This window comes from Delphinus delphis, chromosome 5 (assembly GCF_949987515.2).
Source record: "Delphinus delphis chromosome 5, mDelDel1.2, whole genome shotgun sequence".
NCBI classification, from domain to species: Eukaryota; Metazoa; Chordata; class Mammalia; order Artiodactyla; family Delphinidae; genus Delphinus; species Delphinus delphis.
This window is the reverse complement of record NC_082687.1, coordinates 63739303-63760405: the sequence shown is the minus strand read 5'-3', so window position 1 is coordinate 63760405 and position 21103 is coordinate 63739303. Positions and strand designations below refer to the sequence as shown.

General features: G+C 38.7%; 1 protein-coding gene across 1 annotated transcript in view; it reads left to right on the top strand.

The window, feature by feature from the left end:
- Positions 1–20478, top strand: part of SPMAP2L (sperm microtubule associated protein 2 like) — a 58214-nt gene extending 37736 nt beyond the window's left edge. The window contains exons 6-9 of the mRNA XM_060011739.1: positions 3963–4074; positions 16523–16654; positions 18555–18730; positions 20364–20478. Coding sequence (XP_059867722.1) covers positions 3963–4074; positions 16523–16654; positions 18555–18730; positions 20364–20478 — 535 coding nt within the window. The remainder of the gene's footprint in view (positions 1–3962; positions 4075–16522; positions 16655–18554; positions 18731–20363) is intronic.
- Positions 20479–21103: the final 625 nt, after the last annotated feature.

Below are 21103 nucleotides of genomic sequence, written 5' to 3'. Positions count from 1 at the left end.
AGAGAAGCCCTAGACCAATCCTGCAGATTCTTCCAAAAGGTAGGTCACTTCCCAACTCATTCCATGAGGTCCATGTTACCCTGATACCAAACCAAAAAACGTTTGTAATGACAAGAGAAGAAAATGACAGACAATATCTCTTATGAATATATGTGTAACAATTCATACCAAAATACTATCAAACCAAATCCAAATATACATGCAGCAATCCACACCAAAATACTACCAAAGCATATCAAACAATATATAAAAATAATTATGCACCATGACCAAGTTGGATTTATTCTAGGAATACAAGAATATGTTGAGTTCAACATACTAAAATCAATGTAATACACCAAATTAATAGAATAAAAAACCCCAAAACTACATGATTACCTGAATAGACTCAGAAAAAGCACTTAACAAAATTTAACACGTATCATACTCCACAAACTAGGTAGAGAAGTGAACTTCCTCAGCTTGATAAAGGGCGTCTACAAAGAGCCCACAGCTATCATCATAATTAGTGGTGAAAGACTAAAACCTTTCACCCTAAGATCAGGAATAAGACAAGAACATCAGCTCTCACCACTTCTATTCAACATCATACTAGAGGTTTGAGTCAGGGCAGTTAGGCAAGAGAAAGAAATAAAGCTATTCAGGTTGTAAAGGAAGAAGTATTGATAACTCTCTACTCATAGATGACATGATCTTATATATAGAAAACCTCAGGGGATCCACATGAAAACGATTAGAGCTAATAAATTAGTTCAGGAAGGCACAGAATCCAAGATCAATATACAAAAATCAATTGTATATCTATCCACTAGCAATGAACAATCTGAAAATAAAATTAAGAAACAGTTCCATTTACAGCAACGTCAAAAAGCACAAAACAATACGTGCAATGGAATATTAGCCTTAAAAAGGAAGAAAATTCTGACAAATGCTACAACATGGATGAACCTTGAGGACATTATGCTAAATGAAATAAGCCAGTCACAAGAAACCAAATACTGTATGACTCCACTTATACACAGTACCAACTGTAGTCAAATTCATACACAGAGGGCTTCCCTGGTGGCGCAGTGGTTGAGAGTCTGCCTGCCAATGCAGGAGACACAGGTTCGAGCCCTGGTCTGGGAAGATCCCACATGCCGCGGAGCAACTGGGCCCGTGAGCCACAATTACTGAGCCTGCGCGTCTGGAGCCTATGCTCCGCAACAAGAGAGGCCGCGATAGTGAGAGGACTGCGCACTGCGATGAAGAGTGGCCCCCGCTTGCCACAACTAGAGAAAGCCCTCGCACAGAAACAAAGACCCAACACAGCCATAAATAAATAAATAAAATTAAAAACAAACAAAAAAAAAAAAAAAAAAAAAATTCATACACAGAAAGTAAGATGGTGGTTTTCAGGGGCTAGGGGGTGGGGAGAATGAGGAGTTGTTTAATGGATATAGAGATTTGCATGACAAAAATTGTTCTGGAGGTTGGTTGCACAACGATGTGAATACATTTAATGCTACTGTACTATACACTGAAAAATGGTGAAGATGGTAAATTTTATGTTATATATATTTTAATATAATTAAAAATAAAAGAACAAAATACTGAGGAATAAACTTAACAAAAGAAGTGCAATGTATGTACACAGAAAGCTACAAACATTGTTGAAAGAAATTGAAGATTTAAATACATAGAAAGACATTCTCTGTTCATGGATTAGAAGTCTTAATTTTGTTATGATGACACTTCTCACCAAATTGATCGACAGATTTAGTACAATCCCTATTAAAAGTCCAGCTCTCCTTTTTGGGTAGAAATTGACAAGGTGATTCTAAAATTCATATAGAAATGCAAGAGACCTAGAATAGCAAAAACAATCTTGAAAAAGAATAACAAAGTTGGAAGACTTACAGCTTCTGATTTGAAAACTTACTAAAAAGCTACAGTAATCAAGACAGTGTTACTGGCATAAGAATAGACATATAGATCAATGGAATAGAATTGAGAGTCCAGAAATAAACCCTTATGGTATATGTCAGTTGATTTTTGACAAGGATGCCTAGACAGTTTAATTGAGGAAGAATAGTCTTTTAAACAAATGGTGCTAGGATAACTGGATATCCACATGCAAAAGAATGAAGTTGAACCCCTACTTCACACCATACACAAAAGTTAATTCAAAATGGATCACAGACCTAAATATGAGAGCTAAAATTATAAAACTCGTAGAAGAAAACATAGGCATATATCTCTATGACCTAAGCAGTGGTTTCTTAGATATGACACCCAAAACACATGTGACAAAAATACAATAAATTGGACTTCATTAAAAGTAAAAACTTTTCTGCATCAAAGGACACTCTCAAGGGAATGAAAAGACAACTCGTAAATTGGGAGAAAATATTTGCAGATCATATATCTGATAAGAGACTAGTATTCAGAATATATACAAAGAATTCTTAATACTGTTCAAAAAAGACAAATAACCCAATTTAAAAAATAAGCAAAGGACTTGAATAGACATTTCTCCACAGAAAATATACAAGGAACAAGAAGCACATGAGAAGATGCTAAATATCATTAGTCATCTTGGAACTGCATGTTAAAACCCTGAGATTCTACTTCACACCTCTAGAATGGCAATAATAATAATAAAGAGAAAATTACTTGGAGAGGATGTGGAGAAATTGAAACCCTCATATATTGCTGGTGGGAATGTAAACTGGTGAAGCTTACGTGGAAAATAGTTTTCCAGGTCCTCAAAATGTTAAACATAGAATTATCATATGATCAGCAACTCCACTCCTAGGCATGTACCCAAGACAGTTGAAAACATATGTTCACACGAAAGCTTGTACATGAATATTCACAGCATCATTCCAAAATAGCCAAAAAGTGGAAGCAACTCAAATGTTCATCAATGGTTGCATGGATAAACAAAATGTGACAAATCCATATAATGGGATATTATTCAACCATAAAAGGAAAGACATACTCATACATGATTCTTAAAAATATGCCAAGTGAAGGAAGCTACACACAAAACGTGACTTATTTGTATGATTCCATGTATTTGAAATTTCCAGAATAGGCAGATTCATAGAGATAGAAAGTAGATTACTAGTTCCTAGAGGTGGGGAGGGGCTGGGGAGGGGGTAATAGGATGGGATTTTAATAGGTATGGGATTTCTCTTTAGGGTGTTGAAAACGTTCTGAATTTAGGTAGTGGTGATGGTTGCACAATTTTGTGAATATTCTAGAAAGCATAGAATTGTACACTTTAAAAGGGTAACTTCTATGGTATGTTAACTATATATCAAGTTTTAAAGCTAACAGACTACCCCTAGAGGGTAATCATATTTATTTGAGAAAACCTTTTTCCATATTAGGTTTGTAGGTTTGTTGGTTGATAGGTTTCTGTTCTGGGAAAGGAGTATGTGGGGAAACCACCTATGATAATCGGCCAGGTTGCTGGGAGTTATGTCCAGCACTATCTCAAACTGCACTGCAGAGGAGACTGGCCATCACAGAGGGTTCTTGGTAGTGACTGGAATTTTTATCTCAGGGTTTTAATAGGAGGTTTTGGTAGGAAGTGAGGTGTTTTTTAAACTGCAAGTCTCAACCTATCAGTGGATCATGAAATCAATTCCAGTTGTTGTTTTTATGAAATCAAATGAAAATTTAAAAATCAGAATGCATTGCCTAGGGAAAGCATCGTTTCATGATCATTTTGTTTCAGATACACAGATTTACATATATTGTATCACAATATAAAATGTACTTCTTACTGTGGATCATAGTAAAACAACTTTAAGAAACACCGATCTAGTAGAAAGAACACTAATGATTATGGGAAAAGATGTTCCTAAGATAGAAACAATAAATATAATTGATTGGAGGTTGATTATAGCAATGAAGAATGCAGTTATTGTTCCTCCAGTGATTATAATATTTCATGTTCCATTTGCATATAGGCCCTTCAGTGATTACTTAAGAGATTCTCTTCAAATCTCTGATCCTTCTCCCCGGATATTACAACTCTCAATACCCAAAGTCACAAATCCAAACTATGTTCCTCCAAGAAGCGTAAGTGGGTCCATGTGAAAGAAACAGTTCCTGATGCACTTTGTAACATGTAGCATGTTTGTAACTGTAATGTGCTCCCCTCTTATTTCTAGATGTGTTTTTTCCTTTTCTTCATGTTTATTTTCCCCTCTTACCAAATGAATTTTTCTGACTATCTGCCCTGTGCCTAATGTATCAGTCAGGATTTGATGAGAGAAGCAGAACCACAATGCATGTTATAGAATTAACCTTAAGCAATTGTGGGAGCTGATGAGAAGTCTATGGAAGACTGTTACAGCAGCTGGGACTTGGGTCTGGTCATAGATCTAGAAGAAATGAGAGAGACTAGGGGTAGTTCAGCAGTCCCCTAGAAGATATTTACTTCAGGAGAGGCAATTATAGGAGAGTCTTGCCTGTTCAGACAAGGGAGGAAGGGCTGATTCTATTGCTAAGGAAGGCTCAGGTATGTTCAGGGCTTCAAAGCCCCCCCTTCATTGGAATGTGCCCTTATGTTCCGATTCCAATTTTTAAGGTCCAATTCCTTCTCAATCATTGCCCTAACTTTAATATAGGAGACCATGTAAGTTTGGGAATTCAATTTGTGCTGTAATTCATCCACTCACAGAATTAGATTTTGAGCTTGGTTTTGAGAATTTTCAGTCCTGTGACCATTAAAGATAAGGGTTTCTTTTGGGTAAGTCACAAAAACTTTCTGGTCCCTTAACTATGCCTTAAGGTGGGAATTTAAAGGCCTGAGCTGGTAATTTCTTTCCTCAAGTTCTCCAGTGCACTTAGAAGCAATGAGCCCACCTCACTATACCTCTTTATTTCACTAAAATGATCTCTGTCAGCAGCTGCTTGATTACCAAATCTTGCTTTCTGTTTTGTCAGTGCATGCCACGGATTACCAGTGTCTTTTTTTTTTTTTTTAAACGACTGGCCATAGGATCATTAATAGCTTTAAATCTAATCTGCTCAGAAAACAAATTCCAGATGGTCTAGAACCAGTACAGGCATACCTCAGAGATATTTTGGGTTCAGTTCTAGACCACCGCAATAAAGCAAATATTGCAATAAAGCAAGTCACACAAACTTTTTGCTTTCCCAGTGCATATAAAGGTTATGTTTACACTACTGTATTCTATTAAATGTGCAATAGCATTATGTCTAAAAAAACAATGTACACACCTTAGTTAAAAAAATACTGCTAAAAAATCTTAACCATCATCAGAACCTTCAGTGAGTTGTAATCTTTTTGCAATAGTAATGTCAAAGATCACTGATCACATATCAGCATAATATAATAAAAATGTAAAAGTTTGAAATATTGTGAGAATATTTCTTTTTTTTTTTAACATCTTTATTGGGGTATAATTGCTTTACAATGGTGTGTTAGTTTCTGCTTTATAACAAAGTGAATCAGTCATACATAAACATATGTTCCCATATGTCTTCCCTCTTGCGTCTCCCTCCCTCCCACCCTCCCTATCCCACCCCTCCAGGCTGTCACAAAGCACCGAGCCAATATCCCTGTGCCATGCGGCTGCTTCCCACTAGCTATCTACCTTACTGCGTTTGTTAGTGTGTATATGCCCATGACTCTCTCTCGCCCTGTCACAGCTCACCCTTCTCCCTCCCCATAACCTCAAGTCCGTTCTCTAGGAGGTCTGCATCTTTATTCCTGCTTTACCCCTAGGTTCTTCATGACATTTTTTTTCTTAAATTCCATATATATGTGTTAGCATACGGTATTTGTCTTTTTCTTTCTCACTTACTTCACTCTGTATGACAGACTCTAGGTCTATCCACCTCATTACAAATAGCTCAATTTCGTTTCTTTTTATGGCTGAGTAATATTCCATTGTATATATGTGCCACATACTCTAGGTCTATCCACCTCATTACAAATAGCTCAATTTCGTTTCTTTTTATGGCTGAGTAATATTCCATTGTATATATGTGCCACATCTTCTTTATCCATTCATCCGATGATGGGCACTTGTGAGAATATTTCTGACACAGAGATACAAAGTGAGCAAATGCTGTTGTGGGGAAATGGTGCCGATAGACTTGCTTGATGCAGGGTTGCCACAAAACTTCAATTTGTGAAAAACGCAGTATCTGCAAAGTACAATAAAACACAGTATGCCTGAACAAAGAACCCATCCTTAAAGTTCTGATCTGGTTATCTGTTGCTTTATACCAAACCACCCCCAAACTTAGTGATTTTAAACAACAGCCGGGGGGAGGAGTCAAGATGGCGGTGTGGGAAGCTGCGGAGTTAGCTCTCCCCACAACTAGGGCACCTGCTGGCCGCTGGTGGGGGACTCTAACCACCAAGGAGACGGGAGGAATCCCAGAGTGAACCAGTAGGATGTAGGGGGACTGAGGGAGGAGAAGTGGAGGCCAGAGAAGATCGGCACTCCTGAGGCCGGGGAGATCAGGAGAGGCAGGCGGGAGGGACTCTCAGGGAAGAGCGGGAGAGGAGCAGCGGGTGATCACCTGGCCCACTGGGGCCACAGAGCCTGCTGAGCTCCCAAGCTGGTTCCCCCCCTCCAAAGCCCCATCCAGGCCGCGTGGGTCCTGGGGGCATAGGAGGGAGGCCAGGGAGATCAGGAGTGGCAGCGGGGAGGGGCCATCCAGGAGAAGTGGGAGAGGACCAGAGGGTGATTGCCCTGCTCACTGGGGCCTGGGGAGACTGCTGAGCTCCCAGGCCAGTTCCCTGCCCTCCAAGGCCCCCCACCATTGGTCCTGAGGGCATAGGAGGGAGGCCAGGAGATCAGGAGAGGCAGGCGAGAGGGGCCCTCCCGGACCCCAGACCGGAGGAGTGGGAGAGGAGAGGAGGGAGTTTGCCCCGCCCACTCGAGCCCAGGAAGCCTGTTGGGCTCCCAGGTGAGGTCTCCTGCCCTCTGAGACCAGGGGTAGGGGGCACGCCTGGGCCCTTTCTGTTCCTTGAGCCTAAGCCCCACCCCCACAGCCCACAGGGCCTTTTTCAGCCCTGTGGTTCCTGAGCATAGGCCCCACCCACCACCCAAAACTTGCCCTTGCTTAGGCCCCGCCCTCAACAGCCAAGGCCTTTCATGACCTCTTTTTTTTTTTCTTTTCTTTTTAGCATTCAGCAAGTATTATTAAAATGAAGGGAGATTATGGATGACACTTTGTAACAATCAGGAACTGTTGATTAATAAAGTTAGTTCGTTATTCTCCTGAAACCTAGGCAGCAATGAGAATTGTCAGACGGATCATTTTACTCATTATTTTTGATTAATGCACCCAGATTCTCTGACTCTGAAGGGAAAAAAAAAAACCTCCTCCTCTTTTTCACTATTGTGGTACTAACATACCTTCCGGTTGTTGATTCATCTATTTTTGCATTCTTTCTAACATATCTGTTAGTTTCCTAGTCTAATTTTATGTTTTACTTTGTTATTGTTTGGGTTTTTTTTTACCACCCCACGTGGCTTGCGGGTTTTTTTTTTTTTTTTTTTTTTCGGTACGCGGACCTCTCACTGTTGTGGCCTCTCCCGTTGCGGAGCACAGGCTCCGGACGCGCAGGCTCAGCGGCCATGGCTCACGGACCCAGCCGCTCCGTGGCATGTGAGATCTTCCCGGACCGGGGCACGAACCCGTGTCCCCTGCATCGGCAGGCAGACTCTCAACCACTGCGCCACCAGGGAAGCCCAATTCTAGCAGTTTTTGACAGTGACTTTTAAGAGTCCTAAATAATGCTTGATTTGGTTTCCAAACTTAATTAAATACCTTCAAATACTTTATAAATACATTAAATTTGATTTCTTTTTAAAGTATTTTATTTCAACCATCTACATTAACAAAACCTTCTCAAATATTAAATAATTATTAAAAATCTAATACTTTAAACTTATAAATATAGTGAACCTGAAGTTTTTTAACGTTGTAAGAATTGATACTGACTAAGGTTCTTGGACTCTTTAATCAATAGAAATTGATAAGAGGCCAGATGAGAAATTCAGGTAAGGCTTTACTGGGACTCGTGCTATAGCAGGAGGGAGGGAAAACAAGTAACACATGCCCTTGCTCACTCCCTGAGAGGAGGCGAGCTGGTCCTTTAAACAGGGTGAAGATAGGGGCCAATAGGTGGATCGGGCTGGGGGGTGGCATACGTGGTGGGCCCACCCTCTTGATGGTGCTGGGTAGAGGGATCATGCATAGTACCCTACTTTTGCTCCTGGTACCTCAAAAGTGGCAGTTGGGTTTTGGCCTTTTTGTATGTTCTTATTGTTCATAATTTGCCCCAACTGCGCATGCGTGCAGTTCTTTTTAGTCCCTTTTAGTTTATTTGTATTCTGTTGCTCCAGGAGGCATTTGTTAAGGTGGAAGCACTACAGTCAAGGGTCTCAGGTCCCAGCCAGTCTCAGAATGACATAAATTTAAGATTTCAACTTAATGTTATAATTCTAAACAGTTACTCTGTTATATATTTCAAATTGCAATTGTAGTGTTATCACTCTTACAGGCCAAATTCTCTTAAAACATATACCTGCTTTTTATTTTTTATTTATTTTTATTTATTTATTTTTTTGTGTGATACGCGGGCCTCTCACTGTTGTGGCCTCTCCCACTGCAGAGCACAGGCTCCAGACACGCAGGCCCAGCAGCCGTGGCTCACGGGCCCAGCTGCTCCGCAGCATGTGGGACCTTCCCGGACCGGGGCATGAACCCATGTCCCCTGCATCGGCAGGCGGACTCTCAACCACTTCACCACCAGGGAAGCCCCCTGCTTTTTATTTTAATAATATACACTTATTTTTTGTTTTAACAATAATTTCAAATTTACTGAAAATCTGCAAAAGTTAAAGTCCATTGGCTTTATCATTCTCTCTCCTCCGTGGTGTGTGTGTGTGTGTGTATATTTAATCTTTTCCCTGAATCATTTTTGAAAGTTAATGACAGACATCATATACCCCTTTTCCTCAGTACTTCAGTGTGTGTTTCCTAACAAGAGGACATTATCTTATATAACTACCATACTGTTATCAAGATCAGGAAATTTAACATTGGTATAATACTATAACTAATCTATGGTCCCTGTTCAAATTCCATCAATTCTTGCACATATTTATTATTAAGACAAAGTATTAATTCTATGATTTTGATTTTCTTAGGCTTTTGACAGTTAATTCTAAATCTTCTCAGAGTTTAAAAATAACACATGCTCACAAAAGAAGTCAAGTTACTATTACAGGTACCTGAGGTTACTTGCCACCAGAGACTTTGTATGGATACACTGTAGGAAGTCCTTTTACCTCTATGAATGTCATACCAAGTCTCTTTTTATAATAGCTGTTAGGACCTCAAAACTTAAAAAGAAAGGGGTTGGTTTCATAGCTCACTTAATCCATAACTATTTTAATGAGATCTATTTTATTATAAAATTAATATTTTATAAAATAAATAATTAATATATTATGTGCAGTAAAAAAAAGGCAGCCCAAATAATGCAAGTGAATATGTAAATAAAAATCACTTTTGTTGTAACACATTTTCGGACTTTATGTGAATCACCTCAAAAATGTTCATACCTTTGATTCAGTCATTTTACTTCTAGAATTTTTATTCTCAGAAAATAATCAAGATTGAGAATGATGGGGGAGAGACATGTTGGTATAATGACCTCATGGATTAGGAGAAATTTCATTTCTCCGATTATTAATAAAGTCATATCGTTCTCTACATTTATTTGCCATGTGTATTTTCCTTTTCTAAATTTGTTCATGGCTTTATTTTTCTACTGGTCTGTTCATTTTTTATTGATTCACAAAATTCTTTACATCTTAGGGATATTAATCCTTCATCTGTTATATATGATGTGCATATTTTTCCCAGCTTGTAACTTAAAGTTTGGGGTTATAATTACTAAATATATATATATATTTAGTAATATATAATATACTAAATACACTAAATATATAATATAATATACTAAAATTATAATATATGTATAAAATTTTAAATGTATAGATCTTGTATAGTTTAATAAGCTTTTAACAAATATATATACCCATTCATTAACCACCATAATCAAGATACAAGAATAAGTATTATTCTTGACTGAGAAGCCCAAATGATCTTTTCTCTTTATTTTGTTAATGTGCATACTTCTGTGCATAGTTGCTTAGAGTTGTTTTTTTGGTTTTGTTTTGTTTTGTTTTTGCGGCATGTGGGCCTCTCACTGTTGTGGCCTCTCCTGTTGCGGAGCACAGGCTCCAGACGCGCAGGCTCAGTGGCCATGGCTCACGGGCCCCTCCGCTCCGCAGCATGTGGGATCTTGCCGGACCGGGGCATGAACCCGTGTCCCCTCGGACTCTCAACCACTGCACCACCAGGAAAGCCCAGACATTTTGAATTTGATTTCCTAATATTTTAGTGAGGAACTTTGTATCTATGTTCATGATGGATAGTGATCTATAGTTAAAAATATATCTGTTGAGTTTGGGAATTAGGGTTATGTTGGTCTTGTAAAATGAGTTGAGAAGTATTTCCTGCTTTTTTATTTTCTGTATATTTGTGTAAGATTCATGTTATTTCTTCCTTAAATATTTGAGATAATTTACCCTTAAATCAATCTGGGCTTAGTGTTTTCTTTATGGGGAGGTTTTTAATTATGAATTAAATTTCTTCAGGTATTCCTTTAGGGTATAGGTCAAATCAGATTTTTTATTTCTTCTTGTGTCTGTTTTGTATTTTAAAAGAATTTGTCCATTCTTCTATGTTGAATTTATTTGCATAAAGTTTTTAATGGTAATATATATATTTTTCTCTTTAAGAGCTTTAAGATATATAGTGGTGACGCTTTAATTCCTGTTTGTTAATTTGTTTTCTCTTTTTATTTCTTGATCAGACCTGCTAGGGATTAACAAATTAGCTTTATTAATCTTTCCAAAGAGTCAATTTTTGTATTTGTTTATTTTTTTCTCAACTGTTTTTAAGAATTTCTTTTACCATTTCTTATAGAGTGGATCATTCAGTTTTTGTTACTCTGGAAATGTTCTTATTTTATTTTTATTTGTAAAGGATATGTTTGTTGGATATGCAAACATATTTTAGGTTGATAACGCTTTAGAGTATCTTTTCATGATCTTCTGGCCTCCATGGTTTCTGGTGAGATGCCAGCTAAAATTATAATTTTTACTCTATATTTAATGTGTCTTTTTCCTTTGGCTATTTTAAGATTTTCTCTTTATCTTTGGTTTTTAGCAGTATGGCTAAATTTGCCTGCATACAGTTTTCTTGGTATTTGTCCTACCTGTGGTTCCCTGAAATTCAAGGATTTGTGGGATGTTGCTTTCAATCAAATTTTTCAATAGTTCTGCTATCATTTATTCAGACTTTTTTTCTGTGTCATTCTTCCTCTGAGGCCTCTAGTTATACCTGTGCTATATCATCATATTCTATACCATAGATCACTGAGGTTGTTTTATTTTTTTTCAATATTTTTCTCTATATGCTTTATTTTAAATAATTTATATTCACCTCTACTCAATGGCATCAGTTCTTTTTACCACAATGAACAATCTTCTGTTAATCTCATCCAATGGATTTTTAATTTAGATGCTGTGTTTTTCAGTTCTTGGATTTCCATTTGGTTTTTTAAAAATATATATAATTTACATATTTCTCTTGGACCTTTAATCTCTTCACTCATTGTATCCATCTTTGGACCCCATTCAAGTTTCACTTATTTTTCCTCTATAATATCCTTTATAGAGGAATAATCCAGTTCAAAATCATGTGTTGTCAAGTATCTTTAGTCTCCTTCAGTCTGGAATGGTTCTTCAATCGTTTTTGCCTTGTTGACCTTGAACACTATTGAATATTACCATCCAGTTATTTTATAGAATAGCGGACAAACTGAATTTGTCTGAATGTTTCTTGTAATTAGGGTAAGATTATGAATCTTTGGTGTTTATTCACATACATACACACATTTTCGTCTATATTTATTTCCATATCGATTTATATATGATTTTTCACCTTTACCTCCAATTCTGATCCAACACTACCGAGTTTATTCTTTTCCTCCCTTGCCTTATTTGTAATGCTTGTCTCTGAAAGTTAAAAACCTGGCTCCCATTACCCTTAATACATGTCCTCTCTGTGTATAATCATTCCCCCATCTCTGCTGTCTTCTCTTTCTGCATATGGGCTCTTACACCCTGCACTATGCCACTCAGTCTCTGACACTTCATACTGGGAGGCCCCTTCCCAAAGCTCTGATCTCTTACTGGTATCTCTGATATCTCAATCCCTCTTACTTGGTCGACCCTTCTCTTGATGCTCTGGCCCTAACATCCTGCTATGGGCCACTGTGCCTTCTCCCTTCCCACCAGACTGAGACACCTACCTTGCTTTGCTCTCCCAAATGATCAGGAAGGGGCGAGGATGAACTGCTTTCCTTCTTTCAAGAGTCTTATCCTGTCTAGTTTCTGCCTAATTCTGATTTCTTTCCAGTGCTTTCAAAGAGTTCTGTTTTGTTTTGTTTTGTTTTCAATGTTTTATTCAGAGTCTCTAACTGTTATAGGCAAGAAGATTAGTTCAATACAAGCTACTCTGCTATTACTGGAAGCAGAACTTCTAATTTGCCTTTTAATTTTGTTTTGGTTATCTTGAGGTTAAAATTTTATGTGTGGTAAAACCCATAATCTTATTATTTTGAGATTTCTTCCATTGCTTTATGATTAGAAAATTCTACCCCAAAAGAATTCAGAAAATCACCCCCAGTAGTGTGCTTGTACTGGCTCACAAGAGCTGATGGTACACATCTCTTTCTAACTTTGCATTTAGTGAGATCCATCACCTTCATAGTTTGAAATTGACCATGGTGGGAATTTTTGCACCATAGAAATTGGCAAGCACTACAAATCAGTCTTTTTTCTCTGAGGAGCTAACTGTTAAACATTTACCTGCACACCACTGGTCACCTCTATTTTCCTGTACTATTTTTGTGGTTTCTTTTTATTTTTAAAGTAGATAATTCCTCAACTTATTTGAAGTATATTTCTATGTAAAATATGCGGTAAGAATCTGCCTCTCCCTCATGATTGCCCCAGCCTTTATTTGTTCACTGCCACAGTTATTATATACCACAATGTTATTTATACTAGGGCAACGGTTTTCAAAAATGTGACCCAGGTATGCATAAAGGTTTCCCAGAACCTTTTAAGTAATCTGAAAGTTCAAAATTATGCACAAGTAAAAGGTTCACTCAATGTGTAAGATAGGCAAATGGATTTTATGGTAATGGAGTATGAAAAGTTCCTTGACAGTTTCAGATTGTACATTGCAACTCTTATGTTTTTTTTTTGTTTTTTTTTTTGCGGTACACGGGCCTCTCACTGTTGTGGCCTCTCTCGTTGCGGAGCACAGGCCCCGGACGCCAGGCTCAACAGCCATGGCTCACGGGCCCAGCCGCTCCGCGGCATGTGGGATCTTCCCGGACCGGGACACGAACCCGTGTCCCCTGCATCGGCAGGTGGACTCTCGACCACTGCGCCACCAGGGAAGCCCGCAACTCTTATTTTTAAGAAACTACCCTTTGTCAAGTTTTATTTTAGTATCAAAGAAGAATATCCACAATTATCTGAAAAAGCTGTTGAAATATACTCTTTTCCAACTAGTACGGTGAACTGGATTTTCTTCATATACTTCAAACAAAAAACAGTGTCTTCTTAAACCAGATATTAAAGAGATTTGCAAAAATGTAAACATATCAGTCTTGTCACAATTTTTTTTGTTTTGGAAAATATAGTTCTTCATCATAAAAAATATTTGTATTTCCATGTAATGGGTTCTTTTTACTTGAAATAATAAATGTTCTTAAATGTCTCAGTCTTTGGAAGCCCTCAGTCACTTTTTAAGAGGGTAAAGAATGTTACACATCAAATTTATTCAATTAAAAAAAAGTGTAAATGGGCTCTAGACCAAAAAAATTGAGAACCACTGTATTAGATAATATTTCTGAATTCTCTATGTGGTTACACTGATCTATTTTTATGCAAGTATCATTTTGCTTAAATTATTGTAAATTTAAAAATATTTTAGGGCTTCCCTGGTGGCGCAGTGGTTCAGAATCCGCCTGCCAATGCAGGGGACACAGGTTCGAGCCCTGGGCCGGGAAGATCCCACATGCCACAGAGCAACTAATCCCTTGCGCCACAACTACTGAGCCTGTGCTCTAGAGCCCGGGAGCCACAACTACTAAAGCCTATGCACCTAGAGCCCATGCTCCACAACAAGAGAAGCCACTGCAATGAGAAGCCCGTGCACCGCAACGCAGAGTAGCCCCCACTTGCCACAACTAGAGAAAGCCCACGTGCAGCAACAAAGACCCAATGCAGCCAAAAATAAATAAATAAATTTATTTTAAAAAAAGAAAAAAAAAATATATATATATATATATATTAGAATAGGGTAGGTTATGTATACCCTTTTCTTCTTTTGGCCATAACTTTCTTATTGTCCTTCTGGCTTCCCGCTCCAGTCTTTCTCCCACATGCCTGACAGATTAATCTCCAGCCCTGACCATGCTTCCTCTCCAGTGAAAAGATTTCATGGTTCTTCGCTAGCTGTGAGCAGTGCCCTCCACATCTAACCTAGTTTCAGATATATTTGCAAGCCTGATCTCCCTGCCTGACCAGACACAATCTCCTCCATGCCTCCTTGCTTCTGTGTCCAGACTTTCCCTTCAATCTTCCTTCCTTCATTCTCCCTATCTTTTCTCCTCCCTCTACTTGTCAGAATCTGATCCTTCCTTCAAGGCCCAATTTAATATCCCTTTATCCATGAAAAGAGAATTCTTCTTGGATTCTCCCACATTTCCTCTGATATTCCTCAAAACTTTATTCTCTTTTATGGATATCAAATAATCAGTGATTTGCTTATAGGTTTATGATTCCTTCTAAGTTGAAAACTACTTTAAGGAAAGGTACTGTTTATTATTCTTTGTTTTGTCTTACATAATATAATTAAGAGATATTTGTATAACGAATTAATGAATGATGTTTTATTTCCTTTTTGATTGTAAGCCTTAATTGAAGGCACTGGTTGTCATATATTTTTTTGATTTTCCAAGAGGCTGATAGGGGACAAAGCTTTATTCATTGGAAATGCTTGATTAGTACTTCATGGTATTGTGTAGATAGATAGGACCTTTGTTTGAATCCCAGCTCTGCCACTTACAAACTATATAAAGTTAAATAAAATGCCAAACTTCACAATACCTTGGTTTCTCCATTAGTGAAATAGAAATAAAAATGATATGCAGGTGAGAAATAAATGAATTAATAGGTATAAAATACTGTCTGTGTTAGTATCATCATCGTCATCATTTTTATTTATTTATTTTTGACTGTGTTGGGTCTTCATTGCTGGGCACAGGCTTTCTCTAGTTGCAGCGAGCGGGGGCTACTCTCTGTTGCGGTGCACGTGCTTCTCATTGCAGTGGCTTCTCTTGTTGCAGAGCACAGGCTCTAGGCACGCGGGCTTCAGTAGTTGTGGCACGTGGGCTCAGTAGTTGTGGCTCGCAGGCTCTAGAGCACAGGCTCAGTAGTTGTGGCACACGGGCTTAGTTGCTCCACAGCATGTGGGATCTTCTCGGACCAGGGCTCGAACCCGTGTCCCCTGCACTGGCAGGCAGCTTCTTAACCATTGCGCCACCAAGGAAGTCCATCGTCATCATTTTAAACAACATAAGAAGGGGTTTGGAACATACCTTGTGTGTTAATTTTCTACCCACAGTTAAAACCCTATTTCATTTCCAGTTATTGATTATATTCCCACCTCAAAGTTTTGTGGTAAGTTTTGAGTTTGGATATAAGTAATTTAAATAGAAGACGATGTAATTTGAACACATTTCCACAATTAAGGTAGTGAGGAGTGTCTTGGGGGACCAGTACAACATTGTCTATGGAGATATGGTTCTGTTCTGCCTTTCTTCCTCTTGTCGTTGGTTACTTTGTATTGTCCATTCCAATTAGAAGAGAGCTACTTAAATTCATTTTAAGCATGGGGATTTGTAATAATGTGAATTCCAATTTCCAAAGGGCAAGATAATTAAGAACAGAGCAGAGCTCTCCCCCTTATAGTGTTCTCATGTGATAGGGCTGAGAACTTCCCTCTTGGCTGAGTTTATTGTTCTAGTAATCAGCATTGCCATTTATCTCTTAGTCCATTTGTGTACTTGTCATTTTCTCCCCATCTTTAGTTTCACAGTAAGTTCCAAAAAATCTGGGTTGGAATTTATACAACCTAGTTTGAGAAGGATGGAAACTGATCCTTTCAGCTATGATCATAGGTTACTGCAGTATTCTCATCCTTTTTGCTGGATTTACTGAGAAGTCTGGTCCAGTGGTCAGATACTACTTTGTAACTTTGATTGCGATAGTGTTTATTGATTGATGCTTACAGGTACTGTTCTCTTTTTCTCCCCTAGACTAAAACCAAAATTGCGACGTCTGCCCTGACTGCTGTTGCAACTCCAAGAACTGTAGACCTTGCCTATCCAAGGATTAAGATAGAGGGTCTGTGCTTTGAAAGAGAAAGAATTGAAATGCCCATCCGTCCTGTAAGCCATCACTACCTTGGCATCCTTCAGCTCACTTTCTGTTTGTTCCTAGGGTGTTGTTTTGCTTCTATAGGGTATAGACCAAAGTCATTGGAAAAGAAAACCTTGAAAGAGTGGTCTGTGGCAGGAAGGAAGACCTAGCTGCAAGATATGGAGAGGGACTGCAGGTAGAGGGTGAAGAGCATGGACTTTGGGGTCAGTAAGAGCTGGGTTCAAATTCCTGCCTCACCACTACTAGTTGTGTGATGTTGTAATAACCTTCCTGAGCGTTATTCATTCAATAAGGATTTGAATCTCTACTGTGTGCCCAGCACCGTGCCCAGTGAACAAGATGGAAGGAGACAGAAAATAAATAAGGAAACAGATAAGATAATGTCAGGTAGTGGTAAGTGCTATGAAGAAAATAAAATGGAAAAAAATAAAAAATAAAATGGGAAATGAGTGACTATGGCTGGGGGTGGAGAATAAGCTTCTTTGCATACGGTAGTCAGGGAAAGCCTCTCTTAAGGAAGGGATATTTGAGCTGAAACCTGAATAATGAGAAGGAGTCAGCTAAGTGAAGATCTGAGAAGAGAATGTTCTAGTAGCGGGAAGAGCACATGACAAAGTCCTTAAGTAGGATAGCTTTGAAGTTGGGTGGAGCAAGGTGAGCAAGGGGATTGTGAAGATAACAGTTCCCAGTTTCAGGGCTGTTCAGACTTGTGATAATAGATAAGGCAGGTGCTCAGCACAGAGCCTGGCACGCTCAGTGGGTTGTTCGGGGGTTTTAAAAAATCCTTTAAAAAAGTGATACCATGGCACATAATCATACTCTGAGAAACCAAACTAATCTGTATCAGTGCAAATATAGAACATTTTCAGGGCTACTGAGTGGTGTTTGCTGTGGTCCTCATTCTTTTGAATGAGCACTTGAGAGAGAGGATAGTAGCTATATGTCATCTTTCCTATTTTACCAGTAAAGCAACATAATAGAAAGGCCTCCTGGCGGATGTGGTTTCCAAAGTAAGACCAAAGGGAGTTGATGAGTCAGTCAGTCAGAATATATTTATTCAGCACCAGTTATACAACAGAGCCTAGTCTAGCTTTTGGCAAACAAGTACTTCTCTCAAGTGACTTATATTCTGGTGGGGAAAAACAGACAGTAAACATAACCAACAATGAAATAAATGAGCTAAGTCAGGTGTTGTTAAGTGCTATGAAGAAGATTAAATAAGTACTGTGGAAGAGGGTAGTTAGAAAGGCTGATATATCTTGGATGGTCAGGGAAGAACTCCTTGAGGATGTGATGTTTGAGTCTAGGGACTTGAATGACGAAGAGGCAGGCATGACAAGATTGAGGAAAGAGGGTTTCAAGCAGAACTAGTAAATGCAAAGGTCCTGAGGTGGAAAGAGCTGGGCCAGAGGGGCCTTGTGTGACTAGGGTCATAGTGATTGAGGTGGGGATGGGAAGAAGGTGAGGTTGGAGGAGGGTATAGTAGGCAGATCATGTAGGACCTTCTAGGCCACAGTAAGGAGCCTAGGTGTTATTCTTAGCAAAATGGAAAGCCACTGGAAGATTTTAAACACTGTGAGTGACATGATCTGGCTTGGGCCTTGGAAAGTACTTCCCTCATAAAGTTGTTACGGTGATTGCATGGGAATGATTTAGGCAGATCGCTGAGAACACTGTCTAGCTCATGGAATACACTTGTTAAAATGCTCCTTCTCTCCCTCAGTAACTGCTATGTGAAGGCTGGGTTGTGGAGGAGTGAGAATGGAAGCAGGGAGATCAGTTAGGAGAGTCTGTTACAGTAATCCAGGAGAGAAAGGATGGTGACTCGATTAGGGCTATAGTTGAAAATAGAGGGAGACGTGGTGAAATTTGAGGTATGTTTTTGTGTCGTTTTGTTTTCCACTATAGATATCCTGTGCTGCCTTGCTCGCCAAACCTAGCTCTCGAATACTAGCTCTAGCTAAGCCCAGGCCTCTTCATCAAGATTATTTACCTCCCCGGGATGCCTACTGGCCAGTATCTTGTGCTGCTATCCATTCCAAGATATCTCCCAGAATTCAAGAACTAGCTAATCCAAATACAAGGTATGTCAATCTGAGGCTAAGATGGGACAGGAAAGGCAGGGGGTGCTAGGGACAGGGAAAAGTTGACCTATTAAGTTCAGTGAAATGAATCAAAGAAATAGTAAAAATTTTAAAAATCATCTTATTTGTTACATTTATTGTGACAAATCTATGGTCTTCTTACCATAAATATAAGGCTACAGTTAAAGGGTTAGTGGACTAGTATTGAACTTTAGACCTAGGAGACAACTCTGTAATTATGGATATGGGATTATTTATCTAACATATATTGATAAGGATTATTTATCTAACATATATTGATCTAATACGTTGCAGAACAGAAACATAATATGTTGTAATTTGTGTAAGAAAAAAATACATATATGCCATATATTTGCTTACATATGCCTATACTGTCTCACAGGAGTATGTAAGAAGCTAGTAACAATGGTTACTTTGGGGGCCTAGGGAGCCAGGATGGTAGGAAGACTTATTTTTCACTAAATAGGCTTTTGTATTTTTCAATGTTTTTGCATCATGTACATGTATGAACTATTTCAAATAAATCAGAAAATATATTCAACAAAGAAGAAATTGCCTCTAATTCCTACTCATTTTTTAGAAGACCTCTCAACTTGCCTGAACCTCAATTCATTTTGTTACCTTCAAGGGATAATACCTGATCCCCTACTTAAAGCACCATCAAGAAAACCTAACTGAAAAAGTGGTAGTCTTGAGCTCAGGGAATAGGAAATGTGTTTGGTCTTATATAATAAAATATATTTTTTTAATTTTTATTTTATTTTTTTAATAAATTTATTTATTTATTTATTTTTGGTTGCCTTGGGTCTTTGTTGCTGTGCATGGGCTTTCTCTAGCTGCAGCGAGCAGGGGCTACTCTTTGTTGCGGTGCGCGGGCTTCTTATTGCGGTGGCTTCTCTTGTTGTGGAGCACGGGCTCTAGGTGCACGGGCTTCAGTAGTCGTGGCTCGCAGGCTCTAGAGCGCAGGCTCAGTAGTTGTGGTGCACGGGCTTAGTTGCTCCGCAGCATGTGGGATCTTCCCGGACCAGGGCTCGAACCCATGTCCCCTGCATTGGCAGGCGGATTCTTAACCACTGCACCACCAGGGAAGTCCAGATTTTTAAAATTTTTATAATGTGTTTTTCCTTAAAAAAAAAAGTTCAACATCAAATGAAATGACACTCATTCTCTGTACACTGACAAAGGAAAGTGAGGAGTAAGACCAAGTGCTCAAGAGTCTGTCCTGGTAGCAAGATTATTATTTGGTGGTTAAGGTATTAAGGATGAAAACTTCAAAAAATTGATTTCTTTAAGTTCACCAGTGGATTGTCTGGCTTGTTTTAACATTGTCACATTATTGAGAAATTTCCAGAATTTACTTTCTATGGAAAGAGGAAAGCCTTCGGAATCTGACACATATACACATCTAGACTTGACCACAGGTCACTCTTACAACGTCCCTGAGCCTTCATTTCCTTATATGTATAGTGGAGGTCATGATACCTGTTTTATGTGGTGCTTAAGAAAATCAAAATGAGATAATATAGTGCCTAACACATAGTGGATGCCTGAGAAATGTTAGTTCCCTTTTCTGTTCATCTTATTTTAGGTCAAATCCTTTTTTCCATTTCAGGACTCCTGTGCGTATTGTATATTACGATCCAGAAGTCTTTAAAGTCAAGCCAGCTGCTTTGAAAGCACAGTGTTCTCCGAGGATCCATGAGTTGGCACAACCTCTTACGCGTTAAGCACAGAAAGCCACATCAGTCAAACTCATTATGTTTCTAGAAGACATATTAGATGACTTAGTTCCCTTGTCTGGTACTGTCAGTTTATAGCCCCCACTCCCTCAAAGCACACGAGACCTCTAGGGAACACCACTGCTGCTGTTACCGGTAATCATGTCTTTAGCAGGTCTGGGGACTCCAGCATGCAATAAAAGAGAAAATGATAGCCTGCCTTATTATCCTTACTATATCCTCACGTGCATCTTGGCTGTCTCATTGCTCTGACTGACCTGAAGATACATTCTTCCTTATATTTGCTGGTTTTGCTTTTCTTTTCCCCGTGAGATCTGTGTTCTCCAGTAGCTGATCTCACCTCAGTGCCTTCTCTAATAAATCCTGAGAACTGAAATCATTCCTTGTGTTACTTTTCCAACGTCCCCTCATTACCAAGAAATAACACTGAAATGGTGAAGGCTTTGTGGCTAAGTCAAAATGCTTTATATAATCTGTAGATGAAATTGAGGGAGTACGGTACCTTAAATGATCACATCTCCACCAACTTCTGTTCCTTCACTCATGCTCAGTGTCATTTATCATGAATGACAGAAGCAGCTAAATGTTTGGTAAGCATTATAATGCTTTGTCA